At 45.0% G+C, this 23,361-nt stretch overlaps 1 protein-coding gene across 1 annotated transcript in view; it reads right to left on the bottom strand.

Annotated features, from left to right (window-relative positions):
• The window catches only part of dnah9 (dynein, axonemal, heavy chain 9), a 113,876-nt gene extending 91,001 nt beyond the window's left edge, over positions 1–22,875 (bottom strand). The window contains exons 1-28 of the mRNA XM_076759636.1: positions 22,525–22,875; positions 21,137–21,333; positions 20,885–21,043; positions 19,971–20,101; positions 19,635–19,846; positions 18,062–18,295; positions 17,740–17,907; positions 17,129–17,245; positions 16,879–17,029; positions 15,509–15,623; positions 15,236–15,304; positions 12,595–12,721; positions 11,979–12,125; positions 10,927–11,035; positions 8,447–8,688; positions 8,117–8,252; positions 6,694–6,890; positions 6,324–6,577; positions 6,085–6,246; positions 4,989–5,211; positions 4,595–4,761; positions 3,211–3,354; positions 2,890–3,049; positions 2,182–2,337; positions 1,474–1,606; positions 1,065–1,342; positions 642–772; positions 381–507 (exon numbers count right to left, since the gene is read on the bottom strand). Coding sequence (XP_076615751.1) covers positions 381–507; positions 642–772; positions 1,065–1,342; positions 1,474–1,606; positions 2,182–2,337; positions 2,890–3,049; positions 3,211–3,354; positions 4,595–4,761; positions 4,989–5,211; positions 6,085–6,246; positions 6,324–6,577; positions 6,694–6,890; positions 8,117–8,252; positions 8,447–8,688; positions 10,927–11,035; positions 11,979–12,125; positions 12,595–12,721; positions 15,236–15,304; positions 15,509–15,623; positions 16,879–17,029; positions 17,129–17,245; positions 17,740–17,907; positions 18,062–18,295; positions 19,635–19,846; positions 19,971–20,101; positions 20,885–21,043; positions 21,137–21,333; positions 22,525–22,875 — 4,797 coding nt within the window. The remainder of the gene's footprint in view (positions 1–380; positions 508–641; positions 773–1,064; positions 1,343–1,473; positions 1,607–2,181; positions 2,338–2,889; positions 3,050–3,210; positions 3,355–4,594; positions 4,762–4,988; positions 5,212–6,084; positions 6,247–6,323; positions 6,578–6,693; positions 6,891–8,116; positions 8,253–8,446; positions 8,689–10,926; positions 11,036–11,978; positions 12,126–12,594; positions 12,722–15,235; positions 15,305–15,508; positions 15,624–16,878; positions 17,030–17,128; positions 17,246–17,739; positions 17,908–18,061; positions 18,296–19,634; positions 19,847–19,970; positions 20,102–20,884; positions 21,044–21,136; positions 21,334–22,524) is intronic.
• Between the last annotated feature and the right edge of the window lie 486 nt (positions 22,876–23,361).

Below are 23,361 nucleotides of genomic sequence, written 5' to 3'. Positions count from 1 at the left end.
AATGGAGAAGGGCAGGACCCATGTTCTGCGGCACGCCTGCTAACTTCCTCTTAGAGAGATTTAGTGGCAAGTTGTGCTTAACTGTGATTTATTTCTCCACGGTGGAAATGCATAAGACAATGTACTGATGCTGGAGGCTGGGGCGGGCTGCAAAACTATGAGCGACATTGCCCCTGTGTGGACACTGAAGGTACTACAGAACTCAACAGCACTCAGCAAAAGAGCTAAATGGTGCAAGCGAACGTGGCTTGAGAACATTGTTAAAAAGCAACTTGCAGGAGGTGCTATGTATGGTGCAAAACGTTTTTTTCCTGATTTGGTGAAGAGACTGAAGCATAAAATTGATTGCTGGCCCCTCAGACAAAAGTTAGTAAAGCCACCTGGTGTGGGTTGGTCCCATTAGACAGGATGTCCAGCAGATCAGCTGAAGAGATGAAGTAAAACCTCGGGAAGGCCAGACGCTTTGTATCCAGGTATTCTGTGAGAGCTTTTTCACAGAGAGACAGTCTGTAGAGAAAAACACAGAGTCAGTGTGTGTGTGTGTGTGTGTGTGTGTGTGTGTGTGTCCATGTGTACAGTATAAAGCCTGTATGAGAACGCCCCTGCTTACAGACACGAGGAGGTAAAGAGAGAACTCTCACCTGCTCTGGATGTCCTCCAGTTTGCCAAACAGCCCCGGTTTATTGGTCGCCTCCACCACGTTGGGCGTTTGATGCATAGCGTTGGCCAGCTCTTTGAAATCGGCATCAATCCCCTCGAAGCGCCTGGAGTCCTGCGGAGGTTTTCACATTTAGGTTCCCAAAAGAGAGAGAGGGAAGAATCAGAGGTTTAATGGCAAACATCTGGGTTTAAGCACAGCCCGAATATTGCAGGAGCAATTAAAAAGCTGTGTAATCTCAGCTCCTAAACTAGAAGCATGAGCCAATTAATGCATTCTTAATGAACAGCTATTACAGTCATGCTATCTGGGTTCATATGGCAACAGGGCACAGGTTAAGGCCTGCACACATACAGCTGTAATTAACCGTGTGCATGTATGCGATCCGGCCCATTCAGTGAGTCACCTCAGGCAGCTGTGAGCGGATGTCCTCTGAGCCGATGAAGATGCTTTCCAGGTGGGTCCATGTTCGCTGCACCTCGAACCAGATGGAGGTGACAGAGTCGGCCACAGATAGCTTGTTCTGCCACGACGACACTTCGTCCAGGAAATGGGCGATGTACTTGGATGACATGAGGTTCTGCAGCTGCACCTGGTTGTCCTCCAGCGTCTCGATCAGCTCCTCGTCTGTGCACAGCAGAGGCACCTGGGTCCGGTGGTGGGGCTCATACCGGAACTGCATACCTAGACGGGATCAATATCGTCCGTCAATAGGTCATAAACTCGGCATGGCAGGATGAAGAACACTCGCGCTGAAAGAACGCCAGAGTGCTGCCACAGACTGAAAGAGACAACAAAGTGTCTCCTTTCTGTACCTGTCCATGTGGAGTTGAGCTCAGAGAGGACTTTCTCCATTCCCATCTCTTTAACAGCCTTGTCCACGATCCCTCTCACCTCCTCCTCAAAGCAGTGCAGATTCAGCTGCAGCAGGTCAGCCAGAGTGGTGTCCTGCTCATAGAAAACCACATTCGTGCTTCACCGACAATTCACATAATCTACATCACATAATGTCATAATATATGATAGCATATAATAATACGACTACCCTCATTATACTCAAGCTAATGCTATGAAAAGTGAACATACAATGGGTTGGAAAGGATTATATTGGAGTAACTTTCACTGCCTTTGCCTGTAGGTTAGCAGGTATAAAACTGGTGACTAAACAGCTCCCTACTGCGGAGAACCTGCAACCTGCTAAATGTTAATTAGTAAGTTTGCGAGCACATTATATCACTACTTCTACAAGGCCAATTTAGACTCTGTAATACATTTTTGTACAAACTAAACAGCTGGAGCAGAACAAACAGTCCAAACAAGCCCAGTGAGGATGCAGATAGAAGCTGGGAAGAATATAAGAAAATAATTGGAGAAAGCTGCCGTGTGTGTGTGTGTGTGTGTGTGTGTGTGTGTGTGTGTGTGTGTGTGTCTGTGCCCTGAAATCATTGGCAAGTTACTAACACCACTGCTTCTTTCACATATTAAACATTCACCCAAAGCCATGAACAGAACTACATGCGCACCTGATCCATGGTGAAGCGGACTCCAGTAGCAGCCATTAGCTGATGCCAGTGTCGGGCTCGTATGGCCGGGTTTTGGAGCTCTGCCACGGCCCTGAGGGAGATGAGGAGGTTCTTTACTCTGCTGTCCAAACCTGTGAAGGCCTCCCACGCTCGAACCTATCACAGACAAAAGGCCAGGGATCAGCACAAGACCTTTTGACAGAGACAAGGGAGCTCGCAGCTGCAGCTCAGGATTTCACTCTTTTAGTTGTATTTATTCCAGCGACGTTGACGTTCATGCATTTCCACACATGTGGTGCTTCCAAGTTGAGCTGCAGGGCCTGTCACTTCCAAGCTGCAGTTTAGAGGGAGGACACAGGGAAGTTATGGCTCTGCTTTCCCCAAACCAACTACTTGTTTACCTTTGAGCAAGGCACTTACAGTAACTCCCATTCGACCATTTGCTGATCCACGGCCCCTTCGTCCACTGTTGCCTGACAAGCTTTATGTTCTTGCATGGCACAAATACAATTTATAACAACAGCGGGGCTAACTCACTACTTAAAATGTGCTAATAACAGTTGCAGGTTACACATTTGCTCTTGTGTTTTTGGTTTTGAAACGACTAAAAAACAAAAAAAAAACATGGCAGGCGTACTGTACCTCCCACACATTTTAACCTCAGCTGTATTAAATGTGCTCCAATCCTTCGCCGCTCTCTACCCTCACCTCTTTATCCAGCCCCCGTATATCTTTAGAGAATCGCTTGCACTCCAGCTCCATATCCTCCACATGGATCTCTCTCCAGGGAGTCGTCCTCCATGCCGCCATGCTGGATCCCACCATGGTGATCATGTCCCACAGCTCCTTCAGCAGGCCCACCTCGCGCCTGGGGGAAGAAGAAGAGCGGACAAAGTAAACCAGCATGAAAAGTAGAACTCTTCAGATACTGCAGATGAATGTAAAAGAGCACCTCTGCTATAACGGCTCATTAGTTTTCGAATTTGGCACGGGCTCGCGGTATTTTCTGCTTCCAGCTTTGGGCTTTACCTGCATTGTCGGAGCTGTTTGTACTCAGAGACGGTGACCTCGAACAAGCTGGCAGACTCCACCAGGGAGGCCATCACTGCCTCCCGGTCCTGGATCTGCCGATGGAACGCATCCAACATCTGGTAGGGGCTCTCGCTGTCAAACCTGCATGAGCCCACACAGGCACACATCAACACACACGCACATTTGCACAAGCCCAGTATGAATCAAGTTGTGTTTAGGTAATGAAGGGCTGCAGTTACGCCAAGCCTGACTTGGCTGCAGCATAACCAGGCCAGAGTCTCCGGCGCTAAATGCACAGTGTGACAATTAACAATGACTTCCATGACATTAATGGGAAAATAATCACCAGGTTATTAAGAGACCAATTACACACATAACTAATCTGACAATTAGACATTATGACGAAGCATCTCTACCTATGAATTAATTATCATTATGTTAAGATTCAATTAGCCTTGTCGGATGTGAGAGCCTCGAGATAACGCTTCTCTAATATCAAGTGAGAAAAGCAGAAAGGTGACATTCTTATCTTTTCAAAGCTACTGGCTGAACTGCGGAAATGAAACAATATAGCGGATTGTGTTGCCTTCAGTGACTGACTCTGGAGCGCTGTAATAGTAACAATTCACTTTAACCTACCACAATTAATAATTGCTCATAACACACAACAAGTTGTAGTTATAAGCAGACAGAAGGTCATTTTAAGTGTTTGTTCATGTTTGCCAACAACTAGAATTCAAACATTCATAAGTTGTGTAAAAACAGATGATGAATGATCGACAGTATTATATCACAGCTGTCTCCGGATTTTTGATAAAATTAAGTATTTATTTATGATTTTAATACATCAGATTTCTTTTATTTAAAAATCAAGTTCATTCATTTACACATGACAACAGAGCAAACTTCACACACTGTTGAAGGCCATAAAGTGCAGCTGATCAAATTAAATTTTTTCTAACAAGCCAGATTCAAAAAAGTGTGGAATGCTCCAAAAACACCTGTTTGGAACATTCCACAGGTAAACGGGTTGATTGATAGCAGGTGAGAGTATCACGTTTGGGTATGAAAGGCCTCAAAATGCCTATCTTTGTAATAGACTATACAATATCTGCTTGTAGCGACTAAGTCATGATTAACTTCTTCTCTGTGTGCTCTGATCTCCACCAGGCGCATCCTGTGGAATTCAGTCACAGATGAAGGCGAAAGTTCATTTGTGCGTCTGCTGCTCTCTGATCTTAGTAGGATGGACATATGAAAATATAATAATAAACACTTAAAATGATCCTTGTATGTTGCTTATAACTGATATATGGGGGTGTTAAGATTAAGTGTTCCCAATCAAACTCTTAGAGGCAAAAAAAGCTGACATCTATTCTACCTGAAGGGCCCGTTTTTGCGAAAGTGTTCCCTGAAGGTGTGCTGCTCCACGTCGAATGAGGCGCACTTTCGACGCAGGCTGGCCACCTCGATGGCCTGCAGAGGAGCCACCTGCTGTTTGACTAACAGAGCCTGCTTTCTCACATTGTTCCACTTCTCCGGCGACTCCTGCAGACGGACAGATAGATAAACAGATAAATATAACGAGGAAGATGAATTGAAGGAGATAAAAGCCAGGCAGGCAGGAGTGGCAGATGATGAATTGCCAGGAGGAATGGAACAAAAGAGAGACGGGCGATTGGAAGACACAAAGAAGAAGTAAAAGAAAAGCCTCCTTGTCAGCTGAAAGGAACAGAAGAAAGAATCTGAAGTGACTGAACATCATCAGTCCTTACCTCCAACTGCTTATAGACCACGTCAGGCAGCTCCTGCTCATAGACCTTCAGCAGAGCGATGGTTTGCTGCAGCGGCTCAAACATAGCATCTGTGGTGGTTTGTCTTTCCTTAACAGCCAGCAGGTGACCCATGACACCCACTAGGCCACCGTAGTCGCCCTCCTCCACCCGCTGGCTCAGGCCAGCCTCAGTCACACTGATGAACTTCTCCAGATCTGACAGACTGAGGATAGATGGCAACGATCATTAAAGGGACATGTATTAATGGCTCATTTGATGTGTGTATTTGGCAAAGTCAAGGTCATTTATGTATCCCAGCGAGTGCTACTCAACCGCTGACATCAGATGTATAATGTCATCTGTGGCGCTTGAGGTTTATTTTAGATTTTTTTTAGCTTCGGGGCCAAAAACAGTAAACAGAAAACTGCATTATTCAGAGGTGTGGAGGTTGACACACTGATGTTTATCCAGTTCTGATGGAGAGACGCTATCAGGCTTCATTATGGGAAACGCAGGATCCAGTGTTTTTGGAGTTTGACCCATTCTACAGACTTTAAAACAGAATATTTCAGCCTGTGACCATCCTTTTTTAAATCCCTAACTTACAAGCTCCCCAAATTTATGAGAGTGCTATATTAAATCTAACTAACAGCAAGTCTACTCAACACATTTAATATGTAAGAGTACAATGTCATAGGCAGCTGGACTTGCTTCTGCATTTTCTAATTTATTTAGATTTGAATATTGAACCACACACTTAAGGATATAAAGAGTAACTTCACACTGAACAAAAATATTCATACTTAACATGCTAAAATGTAGTGTAAAGCCTGGGTCACACCAGGCAGCGGCACAGCTAATTGCTACTCACTGTGGACATGCTAGTTGGTCGGGAACATGCTAGTCAACAGGAGTAACTACACTACAGAAGAACCCTTTAGTACTGAGGAGTTATAAAGTCATCAAACTGAGTCAGTAGTGGCAGTTAGAGGCAATTTCTATCTAAAGATCGATAACATTAGCCACAATAAGCTGCTGATCATATAAGACCAAAAACAGCTACAGCAGCTAAACTTTTAAAAACACTGTACTTCACCTGTTAGTAACATGATCGACAAGGTGCTGCTTGAACATGAAGCTCCACTTTTTGATGATGCTGAGCAAGGCAGTCTTCATGCTACGGCCATCCACCCTCATCCATCCGAGGAACACACGCACCGGCTTCAGACCCTGCACCTCCTCGTAGAGCTTCTCGTACCTACAGCATGGCGGCAAACGCAATTAGAAGCAGATGACCATAAAAACGACCACAGATAGAAAATAAGGAATACCCACCCATCCACCTGCACCCTAAAGTTCTCCAGCGTTGGCGGGCTCTCTGAGACGCTGTCGTCCTCCATCTCCTGGCCGCTGAGGACGTGGCCGTACAGAAGGAACTGACGCATGAACTCCTTCCTGTCGTCCACATAAAGATAGCTGTAGCGCTCCAAAGAGTTGCGAAAGTCGCAGCACGCTGCCATGACGTCCTGCACTCGCTCCATGAGGAGATGGCGCATGTCCGCCAGATCAGCCATATCTTCCATGTCAGCCTGAGGGGAAAGTTTGATAGTTTTCTTGGACAAGGAGCGTTTTGATGGGAGCGATCTGCATTTCAGATATTGCAAAAAGAATTCTAGATGTTGCGGCTGCGTCAGGCCGTCAGTACCTGGTAGTGGGGGAAGGGGTTGTGCTGAGCCAGGCGCGGCACCAACGATGAGATTCTGAACACATCGTTGATGAGGCTCTCCACCAGCTCAAAAAAACTGTCCCCCGTCCCGAACTCCAGAGGTGGAGTGAACACCATGTCAGGAACCTTCAGATCCAGTTGAGCTTCAAATAGAGGGGCCGCACATGCTCTCTGGTCTGGATGCAAAGGAAAGAATTGGAAAAAGGTGAAACTGCAGTGGAAACACTGCTAGAGCCAAACGTATGGATGTGTCATGATGCATGTACACATCAATGAATTCAGAATGTTTAGACATGTAACACTGCTGACTGGTGGGTCAGGTCCAGCCCTGGAGGCAACTCCCGAGCTGGAGGATCACTAAGTTTCTCTATTAGAGGACAAGAGGCATCACTTGGGTGATTTGGGTGACTTGGCTCATTCATTAGTAGCTGAACTGTGGGTTTTGTATTGAGACAGACTGCCTCCTTAGTGAAGGTCTGAGAGCTTTTTCTAGTTCAGTGTCTAGTTTTTTCTATGTTTTTTAGGAGTCTGTTCACACCGACTTCAGCTCATAAAAATAACATCAGCTTTGTAAGAAACTGAAAATATCTGATAATGATATCTATTTATTTGAAAGTTCAGCCCCCACAGTATGTGCTTAGCAAAATTATGGCCCTTGGACAAATTTAGTTGAGACCCCTGTTTTACCTGTGTTTTCAACACGTCACAGGCCGAGTGTAATGCTTTGTCAGTGAGGCTGAATATAAAGTGCAACTGTCTGAGCCTTGTCTGCCTTGAATTTTTTATCTCTGAACAAAACTTGAACAAAAATCAGATGTGGACCTTTGAGTAATACGTTTGAGAACGTCTGTTCTACAGGGCCGCTGTGCTGAGACGTTTCCAGGTCAGTTCACTGCATAGAGGACCTCCATAATCATGAAAGACTGTTTGAATCCTCACAAGGAGAGAGGGAGAAGAAAAAGAGGGAGCAGAAGCAAAAGAACGTGTCAAATAATGAGGAGGAGAAGAAGAAGAAGAAGTGGCCGCCTGGCAATCATCCATCACATCTTGAACCACATCCCGGTCCATCTAAACTGGTTGACAAAACTCCTGCCAGCGAGTAAGTCCAGACCAATTTCAAGTCCACAGCCAATACAGGCGGACACCCAATTGACATCAAAACCCCTGAGGGTGTGTTACCAAGACGCTGTCCAAGTCAGAGCTGGCTGGAGGATGATGTTTTTGGTTTGCTGTAGAATCAGGCTGCAATTTTTGGATATTACACTCAGGGCTGGCAGCGACGTTCTGGCTTTGAGAAAACAGTAGTAACACCGCCATCACTACAGCACTGCTAATATTAAGTGTGAGCGTCTCCACTTGTGATTCCACTTGTCCGCGCGTCGTTTGTTCGTTAACGGCCTACCGGTGTTGTCCAGGAAGAACTTGAGAGAGCGCTCGATGCTGTTGAAGAATCCGTCGATGAGCATGTCGTCGATGTACTCCACGTAGGCCTTCCACTCCTCAGAGGCCCGCTCGCCTCTCAACAGCTCCAGATTGCTCTAAGACATGGCAAAGCGGCGTGACACTCATGCTGAATCATCTCTACCACATTTGAAAATCCTAATCAAATTTCAAAGCAAATCAGAAACTGCTGACTTCATAATAAAACTGCAGGATGATGAAATGTGAGTGAAACTTGAAGCCTTAAAGTTTGACGTATCACACATATGTGAGGAAATCCTTTTTTAAGCACCTTAAGCAGGAAGTGGATCTTTTCTCCGGAGGACCGTATCAGACTGTAAAACCTGTCCAGCCTCTCAGGCCTGTCCTCCAGGCTGAGCAGTGCATCTTTTCTGCCCTCCTTCCTGTCAAACATGGGGCTGGCCCAGGACCTCATGCAGCTCTGGATCTCCTCCACGTTGTCCTTGGTCCTCTGAAGTCGACTCTCCAGGTCGCAGACGGAGTCTCGCACCTCCTGGATATACTGCCAAATGTCTAGATGGGAATGGATGATGGAGATGGGTGTCTGAGAGGTTAAAAGGATTGAAAGTAAATGAAAAAAATGAAGCCAGAATGGGAGGGTGTGACCGAAACACTGGAATCTCCAAGAAAATCTCGAGCCAGAACTTCTTGTGTCTGACTATCTTGTTGCCTTCGGCCATGATACTGTAACTGAATTCAACATGTCTCTATTGAGCTGCAATCAGCATATTTTAGTGACTTTCACTTGTGGATGTCCTGAACATGTTTTACGTTCCAATGTATTATTTTTTCCTACATTTTATTATTTGCAGTAGCCAACAATATTAATATATATTAACAATATGAAATTAATAAAGCATGGTGTCTTGCAGTGTTCTGTGTGATATCCAAACATGGAGGGCATCAGTGTGGGGCTGTTGAGGCAGGTAGGTTTGAACTAGATTTAGACATTATGATGTGCAAAATGTGACTGAAACAGATGCAGAATGACCGTTTTTGAAAGTGGCTCTGCTAACAGCTGCTGTCCTGCTAACAGCTTCGTTATTTTGTGGCTCCACCCATTAATCAACAGCCCCGCATACAAGTCGAGCTACTGGTTCTGTGGTGGTGCTTTGAGCCAAACGCTAATGTCAGCATACTAATGTGTAAAGGCTAATATTTATCACGTTCACCATCTTGGTTTATTGAATTAGCATGCTAATTAATTAGCACTAAATCCTAAGCAGAACTGAGGCTGATTCGAAGGACACTGGTTTTGCAGGAACTTGGTTATACGGACAGACCGTCTGACCTACAGATCGACCCACACTGCCAGTTGATTGGCTCAGGCCTCTCTTATTAGAGCCAGGCCAATAAAGTAGCCAAATCGATGGATCAGCTGATGTCTTGGTCAGTACTTATCTTGATCATAATACTTAAAAAACACAAAGGGTCCCTAACAGAAATGTTGATTTAAAACAGTTACTATGGTAAAATCTATAGTCATTGAGCTTCTTAAATTCCCAGGCCTTCAAATCCAATGTCGTTCGGTCTATCATCCTTAATTTCATTTGCCATTCAGGATGCAGGATGCAGTTTCAATTGGCATGACAACAAGCAGCCTCCAACAGTGTCCCCCTACAGAGTCTGACAGCAAACTCCTCTCCGCATCACGAGCTCAGCGAAGTGTGAGCGGTGGGTTTATTTAACAGTAAAATGCAGTGCTGAACATTGGCGGGACGGGCTTCCGTTTCAAATTAATTAGAAAAACTTCTCAAAGTGCTTGATACACGGAGCCCACGGATGCAACACTAATATACATGTGAGCTCTAAATTGGAACGAATGCTATGTTTCCTCACATGTGGGAAACACTTCTTTTTCACTCAAGTGTTGACAGCAGCCAACATGTGCACCAAATAAATCTACAGCAGACAAAAATCTCCACAAGGCCCCTGCATGCACACACACACACACACACACACACACACACACACACACACACACACACAAGGCAGATATGTGTGCAGCTACTGTATGTTCTGCAGAGGGACAGTGAGTGTATTCCCACAGACGGTCGGGTGCATTGGCTTGTACCGTTAACACTCTTTTCATTTCTGCTACGTTCTTCTGGGAATCCCGGAGTCGGAGAAACGAACAACACATCTGGCAGCAGAGTGTCAAGCAAAGCTTATCAATGATTGAATGCCTCTCCCACTCTTATTTTAGATTTTTTTTTTTCAAAATGCAAAGCATCTCCGTTCATGTCACATCTCAGAAAAGCCGGCTCTGCCCCAGAACTGATAGGGACGGAGGGAAACTCCAGCAAGAGGGATTATTTCTATAATACTCTGTGAATTTAGATATACATGAATGTCTGCTTGACCACAATGCATTGCTGTTTACATTATATACTCCACTAAAACCTCCCACTGACATGACTGTGTACTGCAGTGCTGCAGCATGAGGATTTCGGGAAGGTGGCAGGAGCAGTGACAGCCACTCAGACTTTAACTACAGCATGAGGAAAAGACATCGCAGAGCTGGACTGACTCGCTACTTGGCAACACGGCATTCAACATGTCCGAAAAGATAAAGAAAACCTTACAGAATAGTTCAGCATTTTGGGACACACTCTTATTCGCTTTTTTTCTGGAGAGTGAGGTGAGACAACGAATCAATCTTTACTGTTTATATGACTTAAAATGGCCTTTAACACCAAACACGTCATTCGTCAAGAGCCGTATCTGGTAGCTATCAGTTAGCATCCTGACCTTGGCTGTTCCAGTCCAGACTCTCCTCCGCCTCTCTGAGCCGAGCGTCGATGTCCCTGAGCTGGCCCTGAACCAGAGGCCGCTCCACGTCGAGCATCGAGCGCATCACCTGCAGCCAGACGGCGGGAGAGGGAGAAAGATGTGATGTGATTTTCAGCTCCCATTAAGTGCATACAGAAATATCATTTTAATATAACTCTCTGTGCCCTTTCGGCGGCCACACAGAGGCCCAGAGCATCAAGACAGGATGTCATCCTCATTAAAGTCAGTGTTTCTGGATCGTTCCGTGTTGCCATGACTTAATTGGACTTGAACTTTTAGCTACCTGAAGCAATGAAATGCTGGATTTTTAATATGTATTCGTCTCATTGAGGGAGCTGCGATACGTGTGGTTGAGCTTTGTGGGAGCTGTCCTCTGTGAGGCTGAGTTAATTACATCAGTGATTGCTCCTACATTGTTTTATGCTACATTATTAAAATTGCCATTTTGCCCCCATGCCCACTTCCCATTAAGACCAACAATAGAATTAAGCGTTTGATAGTGTCTGTGGCAAAGAGAAGCATATTTTATCCACTAAATTTCATTAAGCAAATACACACGCACAGTGCACATCCGTATTAGCATAATTTGAGAATAAATGTCTGTTTATTAACTTTCTGCATGCACGGCAATCGCTGCAGTTCAAGTTGGGTAGAATGTAAGTGATCCGAGCCTTGAGTCTGACATTTCTGAAATTGTATCAGAGCACAGAAAAACATCGACAGAAAACACTGGAGCCCCACAAGGCTGTAATGCTCTTTAAACACCAGAAAACACAACTGATGGATGGATGAAAAACAAGACAACTTAACTAATCTGAGACGTTTACCACTAATGTCCCGTGGGCACAAGTCAGCTCTGTAGCGGCCAGCTGGCAGTGCAGGTGTAAGCACGTTAGCTTGCTAGCATTAGTGCTAGCTCAGCCACAACGACATCAAACAGCTGGGGTGAGTGAGAGTAATGAGCCTTTAAAAAGCCCGTGCTAGCAGCTTTTAGCCTAATCTAAACCGACCTTGTTATATCTGGTCACAGTGAGCTCCAGGTTGGCCACATACTGCCACAGCTGCCCCCTGCTGGTGTAGATCTGCACTGCAGTTTCAGGGATGGCCTCAGTCCGTCTGGCCTCCAAATACTTCACTTCCCGCAGCACGGACACCAGCTAGGAAGAGACGCACAGGGAAATAAGAAGCAGGAAGGCGTGAAGACATTTACAACCACACCGTATAGCTACAGTTTCAGTTTTATCGGTAAAGGCTGCCAACAGCTTTACTTTTAAGACCTATTTCACCATAAAAAAGGATTTAAAAAATCAAATATTCAGTACTAAAGTAAAGTAGCAATTCTTTAGAGCAGAGTGACCCACTGTTACTGACTTTAAATGAAAAATTGAAATACTAAAACAACTCAATAAAAAGATAAATGTTCATACAAAATACAACATTATCCATTTATAGTCTCCTATGTGGCTGCAGGCAGGTGCATGATGGAAGATGTGCAATGTATCACCAAACTAATAAATCACTCAGCTCCTGTCCACGGGTATTGAAAGCAAAAGGATGACAAGCAGCGACACATCTAACAGCTTGTCTTGGATCAGTTGTTCGAGCATGTAGGCTCGATGTAAAAACCTGTGGGTTGAAGTTGACCGAGATCAGCTGAGTGGCTGGGTCTCTGCTGATTAATGGCAGGCTGAGGTTGTACTGAGAACTCTCGCCCACGGTCTCTGTCCATGTCTCATACAGGCTGGTGGAGTAGCTGGAATTCCAAACATAAAGAACACAATCTGCGATCACAATCGAACAAAAGTTATTATCACAGGAAAAACAATTTATACCTCTCCTGCCGGGGTATAGCTGCGCTTCACATTCCCATTAAAAGGGCCGGGGCTTTTATTTCACAAGGCCACGGGCGTGAAAGCAGCTCACATTATGGAAATTAACGTAAGCAACACAAACCAGCAGCTAAAAGGCATATGATTGAGCCGTTTCTCGAATCCTCTGAGAGTGCAAACAAAAGGAGACGCACGATTTGCTCGTCCGTGTCAAGCAGACAATAAGGGCAGAGGGAGAGGTAGCGCTGGAGGAGGGCTAGCTGTAGGCGTGGGGGGGGGGTAATATGAGGATAAACGCTGATTCATCTGGCTGGGAACAGAGAATATGTCAGGGCTCTGTACAGCTATATCAATCTGTAAATAGCCGCGATTATGATGAGAACTTCAGTGCGCACTGTGTGCTCCTTATTGGATTTCTGCTGTGAGCTTCATTTCCTGATAGTGGCACCGCAGACGCAGAGGCAATCAAATGCCTCGGTCATGGCCATAAATCACGCTGCATTTTGTCTGTGAGGGTAATGAGTGAGCATGCCCGTCCTGCTCCTGACTGGAATATGTATAATAACGGTGGCGTTCATCGGAGGCAGCGGCAATGATTATTACAGTATAACAAGGGCTCTAATTTCTGACGGGAGTAAATTGAGGCCAAAGAACTGCTGTTGTTCATCATTCCATTACTCTGGGTGGGGGACATAAGGCGAAGGAGCCATATGAAGCGTGTGAAGCATAAAGAATGGCCGTTTGTCGGTAGCTTGTCCGTGTGAGCGCTGTGATAAGCATCTCACTCACAAAAGACATGTTGGCACACATCTGGGTATACTGCACACACACACACACACACACACACACACACACACACATACACACAAGCACTTCAGTATAACCGTACTTTGAAGGACATGCACTGACTATATTGATTCCTCAACCTTTAACCTTCCTGTGATCTAACACCAATACTAATCTACGTTCTTTAAAAGGGCTGCAACAAATGATAACTGTCCTTCTTGATTAATCTACCTGCTATTTCCTGCAATCAATACATCAATCACTTGGTTTTCACTGGGATTGTCTGATGTTTATACAAACTAAAACTCCATGCCATCAGTATCATTTGACAGGTGCAAAAAAAAAAGGTATAAATGCTACACATAGCTGGTTTAGCACACACATTGAATCAAAATGTAATGACTTAGCAGCTCTGGGAAGCCTTTTAGCTTCTTCTGAGGTCATTGATTTAGCTTTACAGCCATAACTGTACTGTTTGGTTTAGTCTCAGTACTGTCAACAACCCATATAGTCAACAGCACCTCAGACTGCAGCCTCCAAAATGATCATATCAATTCCTCTGAAACAGTTCCAACAAAAGCTGAACATTAGAACCTTCATGAAGGGAGGGTTTATTGCAGAACGGCTGTATTAAACTGAATTAGCTTCAGCTATGCGTGCCTAATTACTGCAATTGGTGCAGTATATAGATATAATATAAATATGTACACATGCATATATCGCACCACATAGTGTAATCAAACATTCTAACATTGAAAAGTAAAGAGTAGTGTCTGTGGCATGCACAGCACTTACTGCTCAGTACAGTACTGCTAACAATCCCATGATGCCATGCATCAGCGTTATAGATCACAGCCAGGACTGGGCCCATCGAGCACAGTGAATCGCAACAAAACACCTGCAGTAATGTTGCAAAATGACGATGATTCAAAATGTCCAAATCTTCAATCTTAGCAGTCATAATTCTCCCATAATCAAGCTGAAACCTGGAAGCGGCCTTGTGGCGCAGTGAAAAGAGCAAAACATGTTCACAATGTTGGATTTTTCTCATCTTTGCATGAGGACATTTCCTCAAAAGTGGAGAAATAGAAAATCTCTGTCTCTCTTTCTCTCTTTGACTCTCACAGAACTCAGTTTGATTTCATACAAACAGCCCCCCCCACACACACACACCCCCAAGTGGGATGCTTTATCTTGCAGGTTTTGATGTTGGATGTGGTCTAAAAAGGCCATTTCTCACTTGGCATCAGTGAGCAGTGACAGAGCATATGGGATTATGGGAAGTCCTGTGAAATAATCTGCAGAGCAGCGCTGCAGTAATGAGAACATAAATCATGCCCCGAGCTGCGTGTCTACATGATATTCCACAGGGGCCGCTTCATAAATGTTATACACTCAACTAAGAAAAACACAAATGTTCAGTTGGAAAACAGCTTTGGAGCGAAACTACATTACATTAAAAATCATGTCAGAGAGAGAGCAAATATCTGATTCATGTTGTTGGCTTTTATATTTACAGTCCAATAAGAAGGCGTCCCATTCTGTCACTGTCTATTCTGTTTAGTCTTCCTTCCTGTTCTTTTATTCAGAAGCCCATACATCGAAGCATGATGACATATAGTGTAATACACCGAGATAAGATCCACACGCACCTGTCCAGCAGTTGCATCATCTCCTCATACTTCTCGATGACCCTGGCTCCTTCTGCAGACTCCAGGCACCTGCAGAGACGATGAAATTTTACAACCCATGCAAAGGTTATATCCAATATCTTTCCAGTGGCCAATATTCCAAAGCATCATTTTTACGAGGCCTTTAAAACAGCTCACAGAGCGATTAATTCACAGTGAGACCGCTGGAGATGCATGACCACGCCGAAATTCATTTTTTAATCTGCCATGCTGGAGACAAGAGAGGACGCTCACGGGTAGGAGAGGTGCCTGAATTGGGAGAAGGGGGTCTGGATGCGCTGCTGTAGCTCCTGGGCCCATCTCAGCCCACCAGCCACCGCTGGCATATTTTTATTCACCGGAGTGCAACCTGAGGAGGTTAGGAATCATTACTTACACACATTATTACCACAAAGACAGTGAAAGATTGAGATATGTTATTATTTTACACATATTTGACACAATTCACAAAGTGAGGCTGCGCTACAGTAGAGTTCAGAAGGTCTTCTATATGGTCTTTCATGAGTTAAAGGCCCTGAACACCACGCAGGTGTTTTCAGTGACTATGTTTACATGCACACTGATTTCCCACTACATCACTACATCATTTGGACTACGCACAGCTGCATGTAAATGGGGGGTTTTTAATTTTCACTTGTCATGTAAACAGCTCGGTAGGAATATTTTTTGGGATGAGGGCAACACATTTTGTGCAGGTAAACATCATCAACACCTCCGGCTGATTGGGCCTCTTGACGGGGTGAAGCTGAGTTGAGCTACGCTGGAAGTCTGCGAGCCACGAAAATGAGTGAACCAATAAGAAAGGTATGAGGGTAAGATGTCGCACCCTAATGGACACAACAAAACTAAAACAGCAACAATGGAGCCGTCTGAGTCCACATACCTGCTCGCACAGTCCTGACAAAAGGTCTAATGAGGCAACGCACTGTGAGTGAAAACACTCTGTCAGTATGTGGGTGGACTGCGAGTGTGTAGGCGCTTTAAGGGTTTTCAATGACTTAGAGTTCGCTGGATCTCTCTGGATCACTCTCTTTTTAATTCAGAAGTTTTAAAATGAAGATGATCCCAAGTTTAATCTCCACAACAACCACCTTTTAAAGTGTCCTGGAGTTGTTCTTATGGGTCTCACACTGGAGACGTGGCAGTAAATGAGGGACGGGAACGACATGCGGCAAAGGTCCCAAGCTGGACACAAACCACGGACACTGTGGTTCCTGCTCGGGGCCATAAACCTCTGGGCCACCAGCCCCCCCCCCCCGCCACTCAAACTTAAATCTATCACCTCTAATGCCAACTAGTCTTGAAGATACTGTTTATTTTATGTCCCCAAGTTTTGAGAAATGCATCTCTGAGATTTCTGCCTCCACCTCAAAATTCACTCCATCTTCATCTCTAATCTTTAACATTACTATTCTCATCTTCACATCCAAGCACAACAATGTAAAGTTGACTTAAACCAAACTATCTGGTGTGACTTCCCATTCACACTCTAGCAGGATCCACACATTTGCACAGAGTAGAAACTTTGCTCACTCATACGTCTCTGTGAAGTGACTAAACTGAACAAGCGTTGTGTATAATGAAGACATTATTGTGACTCTCACCCAGCTCTTCTCCAGTCTGGATGTGTTTGTTGTAAAGGAGTTTACAGCCGTCCAACTCTTTATCAAACATGGAGACAAGGAGAGGGTATCTATCCAGAGCATCTGTGGCCACCAAGGGGCGCTCCAGCAAGCTACCAAACATATCCAGAACCTGCAGACATCAGATAAGAGAAATGGCTTCCAGCAAAACATGTGTAGATGTGCGTGTGTGTGTGTGAGAGAGGAACAGCGAGAGATGAAGTTCTCAGACCTTGAAGGCGTGCTCCAGTCCGGAGGCGTCCTCAAAGGCCTGACAGAAGATGGCTCCTAGTCGTCGGTCTGTGTCATCCACCTTACGTTTGAACTCCCTCACATCTTCCTCATACTCCTGCAGGGCAGATAGCTCAGCTAGACCACGGCCAAAACACCACACAGCGGCGCGAGCTAACGCAGAGCCAGCACAGCAAATTCCTTTTCACATCTCACTGACTCAAAGCCATCCAGCGGGGAGTACTGACTGGGTCTTACAAGCAAAGTAAATTGCTTTTCTTGCTATAACTCGGGAACATCTTGGTTAAGCAACTAGATGGCACTGAAAAAAAAAAAAGCCTATTTGGGCAGAAAAACAATTTGCTCCACAAACAGTGGAGTGACCAGGCCGTGGTGGTGTTTGCCAGCTTGACAAAAAAAAAAAAAAAGGGCATGTGCTGAGAATTATTCAAGGGTAAAAACTACACTGAGCTTGTAGCGTGTTGCACATTTCATTAAAGCCTTGTGAAAATGAACTGACCTTCAACATTGCTCTACAAAAATCACAGCCCATTTTTCCCAGCAGGGAAGTGAACAAAACCCTTGTGCACCCTGTGATCCTAATACTCGTACCATGTTGCCGAGGTCCAAGCAGTCATAGGGCTTCTCTGTGAAGGTTTTGTACGTGTCCGCAAACTCTTGGTGGAGCATCTGGACCTGCTGGCTGAGGGCTCGGCCTCGGACGCCTCCAATCTCCAATTTCTCAAGCTTCAGCAGGTCCACAGCTGTCAACAGGATGTCCTACAGTGGAAAATAAATGGAAACTGGAGGGCAAACAAGCTAAACTGCAAAGACATGGCCTGATTGTTCACACGGGGCACATTAAAGTTTGACAGTGCAGATGTTTCTCAATGATTCTGCACCATTTCAGTAATGAATATGTTTCAATACTGACCTGAATGGTCTTGATCCTGTTCATAAAGCGGTCAAGTCCAGAGAAGACCAACAGTGGGGAAAAGTCCCAAGGCCTCACTGAGCTCCCGTTCCTCTGGTACTGGCTTAGATTGGCCCTACGGTCCTCGTAGGTGCTCCTGAAGAGCTGCAGGATCTCCAAGCTCGTCTGCACCTTCAGGAGACTCTCTGAAACCTCTCCTCTCAGAAGCTCCTCTGGAACTAGATACACCCGGGCCTGGTGTTGAGGAGCAGTAACAGGTTAGCTCAGCTTGTGCTATAGTGGCAGCTAAATGTTTAGCTCGCCCCTGCTGACATGTTTACACTGGAAACCATGGTGGCAACATAAAGGCAGCCCCGCACTTTGTGAAACTTTCCTGAGTGGCTTCAAAAGCACCATGTTCACTGTCCACACCTGTTTCTGGTCCTTTAAATGATTGATTGATTAAATTTGCATGGCAAAATTAAGCACAATATAAGCTGAAATTATGATGTGAAATACACTTTTTCTCTTTCTTGCTGAGAGTTAGGTGAGAAGATGGATACCACTCGCTCAAGTTTGGAGCAAGTTTGCTTATCTTGGCGTAAAAACTGGAAGCAGGGGGAAAACACGAGCCTTGCTTTGTCTACAGTTTTAAAAAAGCTCACAGAAATGTAAAAATGACCAGTTGTGAGGATGACTTGCATGTTGGAACTATTTCTTGGCCTGGCAGTGATTTCCTGGAGTGACCTCTGGGAACTTCACAGTGGCTTCAGTAAGTCCGCAGTCAAGAATAGCTCCAGCTCCAAACTCCCATAAAACCACAACTTCCAGTCTTTATGCTAAGCTAACTGTCTCCTGGCTCTGCCTACATACTTCACAGACAGACGTGAATTTTATCGATCCTCTTATCTCACTCTCGGCAAGAACTTTCAACTGCATTTTCACCTAATCTTGACACCCTTTGTTGATGATATTATGCTTACATGATGAATATGTCTTCAAGGGGAAATATTACTCAGTGACACACAGCAAACACGGGCAGGATGGTATTCCAGATAGGATCACCGGTTGGTCTCTGAGACTCTGGGCAAAATAAATAGAGATTCCCGTGTGCACGCTGTCACATGCACTGTGGGTTCTTAAACACCACGGGATATACACCAAAAGGGGGCCTAGTGGGCTAATCCAGTCCTGGTTGATAGGTCTTTGCTGGGAGAGGGTTTCCGGTACATTAAACATTCTGCCAGCAAAACTGAACACATTAAACATTCTGCCAGCAAAACTGAACACAAAGAAACAAAAGAGAATCTGATAACATGAACAGTGAAAGCCTTTGTAGCTGTAAAGAATAAAGAAAAGAGTTCCACCCACAGTAAATCTTTCTCAACAGAAAATCCAAGAAAAAAAAAATCCCAGTACACCCACCCACTCCTATTTCCTTTTACTGGCAGGTGATCTCTGACAAGTGCAGTTCAGACACACCACAGTAATGACTACTTAGCAACAAGGACTGTTACCACGAAAAATATAACTAAAAGAAACAGGCTCTTGGGATCGGATTGCCTCTTGACACAGAGAGGACTTTGCGGTTGACCTGTTGTATGAAGAGGTTGCAGGTCTCCTGCAGCAGAACAATGAGGCGTGCTGGGGTGTTGTAGTATCTGGAGTTGGCCCACACCAGGCACACTGTGTGCATCAGAGGGCCAATTTGACCCCTGACATCTGGAAACTCAGCGTTCTCCATGTCCTCAAACAAGCGCTGCAGGGGCCTCAAGTAGGTGCTGATGTCCTTCGCCTCCTCCAAGGCTGGAGAGTGAAGATGTGATCAAAGTCAGTTCAACAACGAAAAAACATATGTGAAAAGTAGATGCATCTACCTCAGACAGCAGGTCCCATCTCATTTGTCTGTATGTATGGATTGTGTCATTACCTGCGAGGACGTCCTGTTGCATGTTAGTGAAGGCAGGAAAATAGCTGCTCTCGACAGCCTCCAACAGCATCGCCATCTTATCCACCTTAGAGGATTTTAGCTGGGAGTGGATGCACTCCAGATCTGCAAATCTTCAAGGAGAAAAAAAAGGACAACAAAAAGGTTTCCATCACATTTGTAGAAACCACAGATTGGGCTGCACCACAAGCTATCAACAGTGAGCTCTGTTGAAATTTGCTTTGTAGGCATCTCTGAGATAACCCCCAAAAACTCAGCAAAATCTCACTCCAGCTGGTGGTTAAAACTTAGCAACCCCTTTTAAAATGGCACTTTATGAAATCAGGCTGCATTAAAACTTAAAGAATATCTGTGCTAGTAAGGCTAGCAATGCTAGTATTGCGTCAGTCAGTCGCTAGCAATCACCTGGTGGGCATATTTAGTTACAACCAATCTATGTATGAATGAGTGCGTGTGGCGAAGCAGTTTCCATTCAGTGGGTAAATCTCCACGTACAATTACATTACTACTAGGCTAAGTTTGAACATCCATTTTTGCACACCTCCAAGCAGAGAACAGATAGAGTACAAACAAAGTTTTTGTCACATTTGCACAGAGGATAAACAAATGATAAAACTAGTGGATATTGGCCTCATAAGATATAATTCTGTTGTGTTAGCAAAACAAAGAAATAAAAAGAGAGCACCAGGCTCCAAATTACATTTTTCACTTGATTGCACAGGTGTTCTGAAACTCGAATAATTAGTAGCACCAGCGAAAACTTCTACAACTCTGAAACAATTCAACTCTGAGGTCCTGTAGGGACACGATATTGTAGCACAATCACGACACTGGAGCAAGTGTCTCTCAGAAGTTGCCAGTGGATATGCAGTGTCTGAAATAACAGAGACGCTGACCTGCTCTTCCAGAAGAGCAGCTCTGTGTGTGGCGTGGGGTTTTTGCCTTCCAGCAGAGCCTCAGAGGAGTCTTTCTTCAGGACGGCGCGGATCTGATGGCTCCACTCAATCACTGCTGACTCCAAGGAGTGGATGATGCTCTTATCCGCCATTTCCCCCCTGTGAAGTTTCCCAAGCAAACCATTTCTGAATGTTGACGTGGGACAAATGATGCATTGACACGAGCTTTTTATGTCTCATGTGTTTGTTTACCTTTTGTCTGTCTCCAGGGCAGCTTGCTCGACTCTCTCGGAGCCGACGGGGAGAGGCAGCAGAGTCTTGCCTTGAACTTGGCCGGAGACCACAAACACACTGGTCTTGAGGGAGTGGACGTGGCGTTTGACATCCTGAGACACTACCTGCGGCCACTCAGCGTGGTTCCTACTGTTGGACAGCAGCGGGGCCACAACCTGGAGCAGTACAAGGAGCTTTGTCAACATGGAAAAATGTCTGCTTTGGAGTGAACTTTTTGGAGTAAACTCAAACAATCACTTAAGTATAAAAAGTAAAAGTACTCATTATTCAGCAGACTGGCCTGTGCCACTGTGTGGTAATTAGTTTGTGATAATGTAATTATTTGCAAATTTGCTTATAGGCCTACTTTATGCACCGCTAGATGGTGGGAGTCTTAAGGCAATCCATCTATCTTTTAGAAGGGCCCTAATTTCAAATCTAGCTTTAAAGCCTTTATTATTTTCATAAATATTGTGCTGGTGTAACCTTAATTAATGTACACCTTACACCTTGGTTTACAATCTCAAGTTCATCTTATTCATTTATGATCTCATTTATGATTAACTGACCAGTATATTTTTAGTAGTGCACTGCATTACTTAGTATTTCTGTTGTAGAATTAGGTTGTTTTTTTTTTGTCATTATACTCCAATCCTCATTATTCATTTACATTATATCATTTATATATTATCATGTAAATATTTAAAATACTCATCATGGCCCCCTTTAGTTCCTGCCTACAGTTGGTTTACTTGGAACAAATGTGAGTTTATCAGCGATAAGTATCACTGAAGAGACTGAAGTTTGGTGTTTTTACTGTCTTGCCATGTTGTAGTTTTCACCCAAAGTCTTGAGAATGCTACCCATCAAGAAAACAGGGCTTCACTCATGCATTTGCACATGCACATGTAATGAAAAGTTAGTTACTACAAACTCACTTAGCCTCTGTCCACCACCACAAACTGTTTGCAAATTAGAAACTAATGCACACAATGCACAGAGAGTGAGAAACAAGATGGGATGGGGGTTGATGGGTTGGGTGTGAACAGGGGCCCCGCTCAGTTTGGCCCCTGTTCTGCCTTGGTGCCAATCCGGCCCTGGTTGGGTGGCGCATGAAGTCCAATTTATGCTGTAAAAACGTGGTGATCTACAATTGAAGTAGCCTACAAGTCCCTACTGAAGTACTTCCGAAGAGTACTTGAGTTAAGCACTTCAACCACATGATGCATAACAGTTGTGCTCGTGACAAAGTCATTTATCTCATTTAGAACTTCACTCTGCAGCTGAACTGTGGGCGGCAGAGAAATGACTGCGGTCAAGTCGAGGCAGACCTGACAATAATTAACATATGCTGCTCTGCTGCTTACCTCCTCAACTAGAGCAGAAAACTGATCTAGCGGAGCGTAAGACAAGTCCCCGTAGAGCAGCTTGTCCCTCATGGAGTCTGGACTCAGCGCCCCTTTGCTTTGCTTCACGAAGTACACCGCCTTGCTTTTGGAGGCGGCCGTGAAGGCGGCGGCGGGCTGCAGCAGCCCGGCCGGGCTCACAGACACCACCAGCGTCCTCTGCTCGGCTCCGTCCACGAACTCCTGCAGGACCCGCCGGTTGTCCTCACTGGACACGCACTTCTGCCATTTGTCCCGTTTCAGCTTCAGCGTCCGCAGCACGTAGTCCGCTATAAAGTCCAGCCTTTTGTCTTCGGCAGGTGTCTCCTCCATGTCGGCGGGGCGCTCTGCTGTCCCGGGTCAGTCCCGATGAGTGCATGAACTGATTGTGTCTCGGCCTCCATAGTAACGCAGTGTTTGGATTAATCAGGCAGTTGCTTAGGGGACACGAGCGACCTGGAGCTGACCCAGGATCAGGACATCCCTCTGTCCGTCGAGCTGTTGATTGACACCCATTGTTCCCCGCGAGCTTTTTGTTTGAGTTTCACGGGGGGTTAAGGGGGTGTAGGAATTTAAAGCCCACCTGCACTCTAATTGGTTTTTACTTTTTTCACCTCTCTGTGAAACAGCATGCAGGGGTGAGTTCAAGTTCAGTGGGACACCTGAATAGTAGCTGGCTGGCACGACCCCAGTTAGGACAATGATGTAGAAAATAGATTTTTGAAAGAAAAAAATACAGTTAACAAGAAAACACTAGTGCAGTAACATGTGGAGTCGTTTTTGTGAGTTTAATGTCCATCTAAAAAAAAGACCATTAGG

Source organism: Chaetodon auriga, chromosome 20, assembly GCF_051107435.1.
Source record: "Chaetodon auriga isolate fChaAug3 chromosome 20, fChaAug3.hap1, whole genome shotgun sequence".
In the NCBI taxonomy this organism is placed as follows: Eukaryota; Metazoa; Chordata; class Actinopteri; order Chaetodontiformes; family Chaetodontidae; genus Chaetodon; species Chaetodon auriga.
Note: the sequence above shows the minus strand (reverse complement) of the source record. Positions and strands in the feature narration are given on the sequence as shown.